This window comes from Thamnophis sirtalis, unplaced genomic scaffold (genome assembly GCF_051295495.1).
Source record: "Thamnophis sirtalis isolate CommonGarterSnake01/CBP01778 unplaced genomic scaffold, rThaSir2_p1.2 scaffold_4, whole genome shotgun sequence".
NCBI lineage: Eukaryota > Metazoa > Chordata > Lepidosauria > Squamata > Natricidae > Thamnophis > Thamnophis sirtalis.
The window spans coordinates 96,432,728-96,443,229 of record NW_028261384.1 but is presented as its reverse complement, the minus strand read 5'-3'; the positions used below and the strand labels follow the sequence as shown (position 1 = coordinate 96,443,229).

General features: G+C 37.7%; 1 protein-coding gene across 1 annotated transcript; it reads left to right on the top strand.

The window, feature by feature from the left end:
* The first annotated feature begins 246 nt into the window (after window positions 1-246).
* Window positions 247-7,766, top strand: LOC106548838 (keratin, type I cytoskeletal 19-like). The gene is made up of 8 exons (XM_087713507.1): window positions 247-885; window positions 2,586-2,668; window positions 3,079-3,235; window positions 4,151-4,315; window positions 4,778-4,903; window positions 5,055-5,278; window positions 6,035-6,318; window positions 7,546-7,766. The coding sequence occupies exons 1-8, from the start codon at window positions 286-288 to the stop codon at window positions 7,569-7,571; spliced, it is 1,665 nt and encodes a 554-aa protein (XP_087569633.1). The 5' UTR covers window positions 247-285; the 3' UTR covers window positions 7,572-7,766.
* Window positions 7,767-10,502: the final 2,736 nt, after the last annotated feature.

The following is a 10,502-nucleotide window of genomic DNA, read 5'->3' as shown; positions in this document are numbered from 1 at the left end:
CTATATCTTTATCATCACTTAAAATTTCTGTGGGAGTGACAAAGCCAACTACGTATCAGATTGCCTTTGATAACTTTAAAAAAAACCTCCCATTGGGAGATAAATCTTGGCATAAACAAAGGGATTGGCAAATACCATGGGAGGGACCAGGAACAGCCTTTGTGGCAACTCCCTCCACTGGGGATATAAATAAGGGCAAATGGGATGAAGGATTACAGTTGGAATTCCAGTACCAGGCTGTGCAGTGGGCCTTTTCTAATATTTGGATTCCAAATCTAAACCACTATGAGTTTCAGCACTAAGGGTGGTGGAAGCAGTGTTGGTGGTGGCAGGATCTGTGGTGGAAGCAGCATCAAGATTACATCCTCAGGGTCCTCAAGGGGACTTTCTGGAAAAAGTTATGGAGGATCCCGGAGTGGCTATGGAGGAGGTGGTTTCAGCAGTGGTAGCTGTGGGAGAATTAGTAGAGGGAGAATAAGTTATGGAGGTAGCTGCTATGGTGGTGGCAGCTATGGTGGTGGCAGCTATGGTGGTGGAAGTTATGGTGGCCATGGGGGAAGTGGATATGGTGGTGTTTGCTATGGTGGTGGCAGCTATGGTGGTGGCAGTTATGGCGGTGGCAGCTATGGTGGTGGTTCTGGCTACCCATTCAGCAGTGGTAGTTTTAGTGGTGGTGATGGAGGCATCTTCTCCAGCAATGAAAAGGCAACCATGCAGAATCTTAATGATCGCCTGGCTAATTATCTGGACCAAGTGAAAAGACTGGAAGATGAAAATTGTCAGCTTGAGATCTGGATCAAAGAATGGTATCAGAAGCATGGTGATATTGGACCAGACAAGGACTATAGTCACTATTACCAAGAAATTGACCAACTCTACAATGAGGTATGTATACAATCTGTGATCATACGGTAGATTACTGCTTTAATGCCATCTATATAAAAGATGAAGTGGGAAGGCCCCTAGAAATGAAAGAGAATTTGGAAGGAGAAATGGAAGGAAGAGAAAAGAGATCAATAGATCAAGGACATGAGATGAGATAGAAATAATCATTTTCTAAATAAGCATAGAGTTTAATCCTACATTAATTGTTCCTTTCACACTAATGCTAATTTAATTCTTCATAATCTACAGCTTCTCTAAATTAATGAAAATGAAAACCAATCATATTCCTGCCCCCTTCTCACATTACTACACAGAAAAAAGCTAATGAGAAAAAAAGACAACATCAGTATAAGAATTAGTTCTTTTGTGGCAGTGGCAGCAGCCTTTTAAATTATTTATTAGGACTGTGCAGATATTCACTGAAGTTTGAAATATGAGTTGACAACACCTAAGACCAAACTTGGCTTTTTCCAAGATTGTGCTGCAAATGAGAAAGGTTGCCATAGCAGCCTTGGAAGGAGATATTCTTATCAGAGGTGACATGCATATTTCAAATTACATTTGCCCTTAGAATCTGGATTATGGCTCCTATGCTTCATTCTTGTTAGATTGTGATTAATACTGATATGATAACTTAAAGATTAGTTACTAATTTAACAAGTTATTAACTGAAAATATTCTTAATTCTCTAAATGCATCATTTGATCATCCAGTCTGTATTTAATACAGATCAACCATATAATGTAAACAAAAAAATAACAGGTTGATGTCAGCAGGGTTTCCAAGAGATATATTTTAGCAGAGATATTATTTTCTTCAAATAGATTTACTGAGAACATCATATATAACAAGACTGAATTATTTAGAAATATTTGTTTAGAGATTAAACAAAAAAGAAGAAGTATATTAAAGAGAGGTATTAGGCAAAAATGGAACCCCTGGGAGACAAGAAATCCTGTAATGATAATTAGCTATGAAGTACACATATTTTATGTACTTTAAAATGGGAAATGTTACTTTTACTTTCACTCTCTGTGTTTTAGGATTTCTTGGTATCTTTTCTAGCAAGGTATAAAAGAACCCAGTCTAGAATATTTATAGACATCAGTTTGGGAAGTAGATTCAAATCCTTATTTGCCATAATGAAAGGGGGCAGGAAGCACATATGATTCCATGTCTACTGCACAGAACTCTCTATCTAGGCATTGATTCAAGTATGTGTGTTCTCTAGTTAATACTTGGAACACCAGATGACAATAGATGCGATTGGTCAATCAGTGATTCTTCCTTCTCAAGTAAAATGGTTTTCAATGGGAACTGTCATAAACTCAGCAGCCAGAGAAACTAAATAATGTTGGTGCATAGACGCAGGAGGTCATGTCTTCAGATATAAGCAAAACACAACAGATATTCATAAAGTCAGGTCTTAAAAGTAGAACTAATATCAAACCAGAAAATAGTAGGAGAAGAAAGATAGAAGAAGAAGAAGAAGAAGAAGAAGAAGAAGAAGAAGAAGAAGAAGAAGAAGAAGAAGAAGAAGAAAGTGTTACCTTTTCAGACTTCACATTTCTTAAAGTGTAATCTTACAGACAGATCAAAATCACATATTTCAACATCAGTTGTACCAAGCAATCAAAACAATCATAGTGGTTTACTTATTGCTGTGTCATAAACAACTCTATTATTTATTTATTTTTCAGCTGATTGCTGAAACAGATGATTATAACAAAATTCTGCTGAATATAGATAACACCAGGATGACTGCTGAAGATTTTAAGTTGAAGTGAGTATGATTCACTTCACTTGCTTCCTTCTAATCTTGCTGCACTCAGTTATTTTGCTTGAGAAAGGGATTTACCACTTTCTTGATTACAAACTCCAAGTAGCTAGTAATAGTACAATTCAAAGATGGGAGGTTTCACACAATCACATTGTGTGAAATGTCCCTTTTCAGAATTTCTCCAGCTTAAAGTGCTTTTTTGGGGGAAGACACTCCATTTCATCCCCTTTCTCCCCTGTTTTTCCATGTGTTCTTCTCCTTAAATAAACATTCATCCTTCAATAATCTCTGAGCATCTTCACTCTTCACTGTACTTTGGGGGATTGTTGACCTTTTTCCACTAGGATTTGTTTTTTGGTGCACTTTGTGCAAATGTGTTAATCATGAAACCTGTAAACTCTCCTGTGGAATAGATATAACACTGAAGCTGGTCTCCGTCAGAATGTGGAGGCTGACATCAATGGATTACGCCCACTCTTGGATCAACTCACTCTTGCCAAGTCAGAACTGGAAATGCAATTTGAATCCCTCAAAGAAGAGCTGATATGTCTGAAGAAGAATCATGAGGAGGTAAGAGCAGCAGTGAACAGAAGTCTAACATCCAGAGCTTCTGACCCTTACTTTTCAGGTAATAGGCTATTAACCACCCACTTTGTTTGGGAGCAAAATTCAAAGAATGAATTGAATGACACCCAAAAATATTTCACTGCTGTTCCTTGATATAGCTTGGGCCAGGCAACACTTCTGTAGTAAAGAGTCGGTGACACACAATTCAAAACAAAACAGCATCCAGGAAACAAATGTCTTTGAAGTGGCACCTTGCCCTTCATTTTGTGAAGATGCAGTAATCTACTTTCTCACCAAATCTCACATTTCCACATTTTATAGGCCTACCTCTTCTTTTATTTTTTCCATAGGGAAAGATGGATAAATTTAATAAAGATGGGATATAAATAAATATTATGCACAGATGCACACACAAACTGGTTCAGTAGGCAAATTCAGAATTTGGAGAGCAGATTGTGGTTTGAACATTCACAAAATTGTTGCCACAGTGAGTCTGAGCAACCCAAAGGGCCTATACATGAGGTGTGGGGGAGGCTACTGCTACCCATGATTATATTTACTGGGAATAATCATCTAGTAATTTGTTTTTTTAAGAATATTTTTGCATAGTGACCAAATGTTGAGTCCTTTTGCATTTCATGTCAGAACACTAACTTCAGAGAGAGGGAAGGGAGACTGAAGAAATCATGGAACTATAAGAAGTTATATTGTCCATAGATAGACCTGGATTACAAAACAAATGTATGCCAGGCATTGACCTGTCATAAAAACATTTTCTTTCATGAGAAGGAAATGTAAAACATCCTTCTACTTTATTTTGGTGTTTTTTTTTAACATTACAAATTGAGTTATTCTCCTTTTAAAGTGTTTTTTAGTGTCAGTTTCTTATGATTCATTTCTTCATCCCCATTACTACAGACACTGAGAGGACTCCGAGGCCAGAGAGGCCATGGTGATGTCAGTGTTGAAGTGAATGCTGCCCCTGGACAAGACTTGAAACAACGTTTAGATCAGCTCCGGTGTGAATATGAAAACATCATTGAACAAAACCGAAAAGAGGTTGAAGCCTGGTATGAAAGCAAGGCAAGTGAAATATATTTAAACAGTCTGTTCATCTTCCAGTGATCTGAAATTGCAGGTGGTGAGAAAGTGATTAGCATAATTCTTAACATAAAACAGATCAACAGTTCATTGACAATAAAAGCTCAATTCAGGGAAACCCACAAATAAGGAGAAAACAACAACAATAATCCCTTTTCCATTCCTTCCCCCAAGCAAAACAGGCAATCAGTCCCATTGTGCCCCTTTGAAGGGTTGTGCAGTTGGAGCAGTGCAATGGAATAGCACCTATAAAAGAGCGGCTGTGGAAGGAGAGGGGCTTTGGAGAAAGAAAGAAATGGACTAGCATGTTAGGATGAATCAGATATTTTCAAAAGAAGACATCTTAACATGGTCTAACTCCACTGCCAATTCTACTCCAAATTTTCCCATGCCCCCAAATTACCTTCTTCTTTTTTCTTATTTTTATTCCTTTGATTCTTTCAGATGGAAGAGGTTCGCCAAGAAGTGACTTCAAGTGATCAGGAAATAAGTTCAAGCAACCATCAACTTTCAGAACTGAGACGCGAGTACCAAACCCTTGAGATTGAGCTCCAGTCCCAAATAAGCCTGGTAAGTGACAGCATGTGGAAACGATTAAGTCAGCATGTTATACAAATGATTGTCTAGTAACTAAATATTTCTATTCTCCCTTCCCTTCTGCTAAAAGAACCTCAGCATTTTCTTGAAGATCAGGTCCTATGTATTGCCTTTCTATTTTCAGATTCAATCTATGCAAACCAATCTGGAGGATACAGAACGTCGGTACAACATGCAGCTACAACAGATTCAGAATATGATTGAACCAGTAGAAGGAGAATTGGCTAGCATCCGGTGTGAGATTGAAAGTCAGAATCAAGAATATCAGCTTCTCCTTGGCATCAAAACTCGTCTGGAACAGGAAATCTGCCAATACCGCCGATTGCTTGAGGAAGGGCAGCAAGAAATGTATGTTGACTAGGAAATGTGAATTGATTGCTTTCCAGGCAGAAGTAAGGCTCTGTGCTCTTGAACAAAACTTGCTGATAATCATTTATCATTAAATCATAAGCTTCTCCTGGAAGGTTCTAGCCCCGTTAGGGTGTCGTATTATACTTAATTTGTGAGCATTCCGCACAACCTTAACACCCCGAAATTGCTTCAGTGACTTTTTTATCAGAAGTTACCATTGCCTTTAGAGTAAAAGTAATACTGCAGAATTTCATATGGAAGCCAAGGAGGGTAGAGTTGAGCTGTACTCAAACTCCAGTTTTGTTGGTTTCCCTGTGAACTGAAATTTGGCAATATTAACTGTCACTGGAAAAAACATGACTAGAAACAGGTTATGCCACTTACTTAGAAGAGGGGAAGTTTACATGTATAATGCCTAAAGAAGGTCTGTGAATTAAGAAGGAAAGAGATAATGAATAACTATAGTGAACAAAGTTACCACATTGCCTTGAATTGACTTAGACCACTAGTTCATACAGACAAATACTGACGCAACCAGTTAGGAGATGATCTACTAGAATTAATGTAGAACTTTTCCCCACATTAAATCATAATTATGTTATTGAGCTTGATGCTAACATCATAATAGTTATTTTATTTGAGGGGGGCGGCGATTCTTTCCCTGGGTAAGAATTTCTATTATTGGTTGATGGATGGATGGATTACACTTATATCAGAAATATATTATAAGAGGTTATATTTCTCTTCTTCCAGTGGCTCAGGAGGATATGGAGGAGGACATGGAGGTGGAAGAAGAGGTGGAGGAGGCATCAGCGGAGGAGGTGTTTGTGTAGGAGGAGGTGTCAGTGGAGGAAGCCTCGGTGGAGGAGGTGTTTGTGTAGGCGGAGGTGTCAGTGGAGGAAGCATCAGCGGAGGAAGCCATAGTGGAGGAGGTGTCTGTATAGGAGGAGGCATTGGTGGAGGACACATTGGAGGAGGAATTTCTTCACGTCCTCAGTACTATCCGACATCTTCACATTCTCAGGGAGGCAAAACAGGTGAGAATTACCGTGACCATCATTTTTTTCTTTTTTTCTTTGCTTGCAGGAAAGAATAATATTAATCAGTAAAGGTGACTTTAAATGTAGCTTATTTCTTTTTATAACAATGGAAAACTCTTTAATGGAAAAGTACATAAAGTCTGGTTAACTATGGAAAATCAGAAATAGGAATGCTGGAAAATTACCATGCTGTATCTGACCATTATCTATGCAGCTGTTTGGCACACTAAGGAATTGTGTATCATTTGGTTTGCCAATAATATGGCCACTGTGTCTACTATCCTAAAGAGAGAGTTCAGTGCCATCCATTTCTTCAACTAAGGTTGCCCATAAAGTTTGGAATTAGTGGCTGAGGCTATATTTTGCAGAGTTCAGAGTTCCTCAGATTAGTAGTAGGAACCAGAACTAAATTTGAGGCTGGAATATATAACAGGCAGAGAACATCACTTTGTTGGCTTGGCAGAAGAGCAAAAGATGGGCAATGCAATAATTGTACAAATGGCAACCAAACTGGAGGCTTCATATAGATTTCTGTTTGGTGGAGGGGGGCAAGAGTTGAGGCAGAGTTTAGCATACCTTTAATCCTTCAATGATTTTTGGCTTAAACCTTAGATTCTCAGGTCCCTATGTAAGAAATTCTTCCATTTTCTTTGTCTCATCTGAACTGGGTTATTTAAATGGGGCTTAGCAATTTAAACAGCTACATAACAGCTACATGTTACCATCCCAGTCTTCTCCTGTAACTTTTGAAATATTGTGAGGTACTTTATTTCATCTGCAAACAGAGTTATCAAGTTTTTTCAACATTTGCTCTTAAAGTTTTTTTTAAAACACTAAATTGAAAAAAATAGTTTTATTTTGTTCATTTAGATTAGTTCTAAAAAAAAATTCAGAACACCCTAAGACAGCTTGCCTATTTTTCCAGAAAGTTACAAGAGACTTTAATTTAAATGAATTTATAACATTTGTTGCTGTTCAGTATCTGAAATGCTTTTCTTTTTCAGTTTTTTAAAATATTTAAAGTAATATAAAACCCATCATTTCAAAGGGTTTGTTGGTTGTTTATTTCATTCTGTCGAGATAAAGAGAGTCTTTGCAGGGAACAGACGTTCTCCTAGTCTTTAGAAAATATATTTGACCACCAAAATCCATGAGTTTTGCTTGTTGTTTGTATTTGTAAGTTTCCCCATAGATTCATTTTTCTCTCTTTGTCTTTTTCGACAGGACATGGAAGAAAATCTTGTGACTGATACTTCCAAATTCCTCCAAGAATTTCTATGATCAAAAAAGATCTGCTCAAATTCTCTGCATAAATCCTCATAGTAGATAGGTCTCTGCTCTTCCATTTCTATGTCAATGACCATCACAAAAGATTTCTCTGTTTCATCCACTCTTTAAAGCATTTTCTTGGAGGATATGCTTTCTCTTTCTTCAGTTCATTTGTGACTGTCTTTGGGCTTTTGATACTAATGAAAATTGTCTAATAAAGCTCTGTTGCTGCTTGTTGCAATAAAAAAAATCTGTCTCTCTTGTCATTTTTGCCATGTGAGCATTTAATTAGTGTAAGTAGTCTATAGATGTGGTTCAGACTTTGCAAATGGCTTTGCAAATCTCCACTCACAGAGGGAATTAATGCCCTTTTTAAAACAATCCAACATACCTTTCAACTGACAATGTGAAACTCTGCTAGAGGCAGTTTTTGAATTAAAGCAACCATTACAAAATGCAAGCTTATATTTGAAATGATACATTGGCAAGATGTGCATCAACAAAGTATGTGTGGTTGGATGGTAAATAACTGTTTATGTGTAATTAAGGATTGCATTTTTTACCATTCTAATTTCTATCTGAAGAAACAGAATTGTATTTTTATTTTATTTTATTAAGCTCATTTACTACTCATTATTAAGCAACTCTGGGCTTTTATTATTTTTTATAGAGAAAAAAATATTGCTGATTTTCTACCAACAGTAAAAGTTACTTTACAAACATCTGAAATTGTGCCTCCATTTAGGGACAAGATAATTCTCAATAAATATATACTTTGGCAGCATAAAATGGACCATAAGTCTTGTCCACTGTGATCCTAAGTGTTGAAGTCTAAGTAGCATCCACATTGCTTACCTCAGTCTCTGTCCCTTCTGCATCGATTTCTTTGAGAAGAAAGATCAAGTCTTACAATCTCATTTCTTGGTTGTTGTTGTGGATAGTTTGATTAGTGGTACATTATATGGAGAGGGTAACTTTTAAATCGTGAGGGAAGATGCAGGAGCCATGGTTAAGAACAAGCTGTTTTTTCAGAACATAGATGACAGCGATTCAAACTTCCCTGCAATGGCCAGGGTATTTATACAAAACCCAGAGCAACTGTCAAAATGACCAACCAATCAGGGGCAGGTAACTGGCTAGTAACAGGCTATGCTTCGTCCCAGCCAATCAGGGCGCAGCACAGGCTTTGCTAGCCTTCTAAGACTATTTGCATATTCAACAGTAACAACACAACAGTGATAGTATGATTGTACTTAATAGTAATTAAAATAACCTAAAAGGTAGAGAGAAGATCCAGACACTATTAATATGTTAAAATGTGCAGTACTTTAGCAATAGCAATAACACTTAGACTTATATACCACTTTACAGTGCTTTACAGCCCTCTCTAAGCAGTTTACAGAGTTAGCATATTGCCTCCAACAATTTGGGTCATCATTTTACCCACCTTGGAAGGATGGAAAGCTGAGTCAACCTTAAGTCGGTGAGATTTGAACTGCCAAATTGCAGGCAGTCAGCAGAAGTAGCCTGCAGTACTGCACTTTAACCACTGCGCCACCAGGGCTCTTTAACATTATTAAATCCAGTCACACAGAATCATAGTTTCCCTTCCTGTTTTTAAAATATAAAATGCTTCAAAAATAGATAAAACTTCATTTTTGAGAACTTCATGGATAGGCATGTAAGATTTTTTGGCAACTATTGGTTGACGCTTCTTTCTGGGATGCTATTTGACACCGGTCTAAGATTTCCTGGACATTTCCTCCCATCCAAATACTCATCAGACTTGATCCCACTTAGCCTCGTTTGAGTACATGACATGGCATAACTTGTAGGTGGGGGAGAGAAACAGAACAAAATGTAATTGTTGTTGTTCTTGATGATTATGATGATGTAGACATTGGCATCATTTTAGGCCTTTCATTTCATTCATGTTTTGAGCTACTATTATAGTCTTTCTCCAACCTGGCAAACTTCCAGAACTATAAAAGTCCATTACTAAGAGCTCTGGGTATTTATATACAAGTCACTTAGTGACTGTTCAAAGTTATAACCAATTCTAAACCCAATTTACAATGGTCATAACATACAACCATAACGGGCAGATTCCATTATGGCTGAATGTTGAGGACTCCCTCAACATGTGTTATCCTGCTGCAGATTTTTGTGTGAAAAAGTAAAAATTGTGATGGGAAACATCTCTTGTTCTCATATCAACATTGAGGGTTTTGTAGGATAGGGCTCTGACACATAAACACCATTATGCCTTTTTTGACTGCCCTCCTGTGGCTGCTGCTGTTTTGCCTCTACTCTTCTCTGGCATGGCCAGAGGTGGTATTCAGCAGATTCTGACCAGTTCTGGAGAACCTGTAGTGGAAATTTTGAATAGTTTGGAGAACTGGCAAATATCACCTCTGACTGGTCCCGCCCCAATCTATTCTCTGCCTCCTGAGTCCCAGTTGATCGGGAAGAAATGGGGATTTTGCAGTAACCTTCCCCTGAAGTGGGGAGGGAATGGAGATTTTACAGTATCCTTTCCCTGCCACACCCACCAAACCATGCCATGCCCATCAAGCCATGCCCACAGAACCGGTAGTAAAAAATTTTGAATCCCACCACTGCTCATGGCTGATTTGAAAATGCCTTCCCATTTCTCAGCTACATTTTCAAGTAAAGAGAAGTCATTTTCTCCTCTTTCTTGAGTGTCCAGAAAATATCTCTTAGGTGCAATAGCCACTTTAAAAAAAAATCAGACAATAACAATCTCTATACTCTTTCATTTTGAAGGTTTTCTTCATTGCTTTCACCTAACTCAATTTACCCACCTGCAACAATGATCTTTAAAATAAATGTTAAATATGGATAATCCTCAACTTATGACTTGTTGCTTAGCAATCTTTCGAAGTTACTAT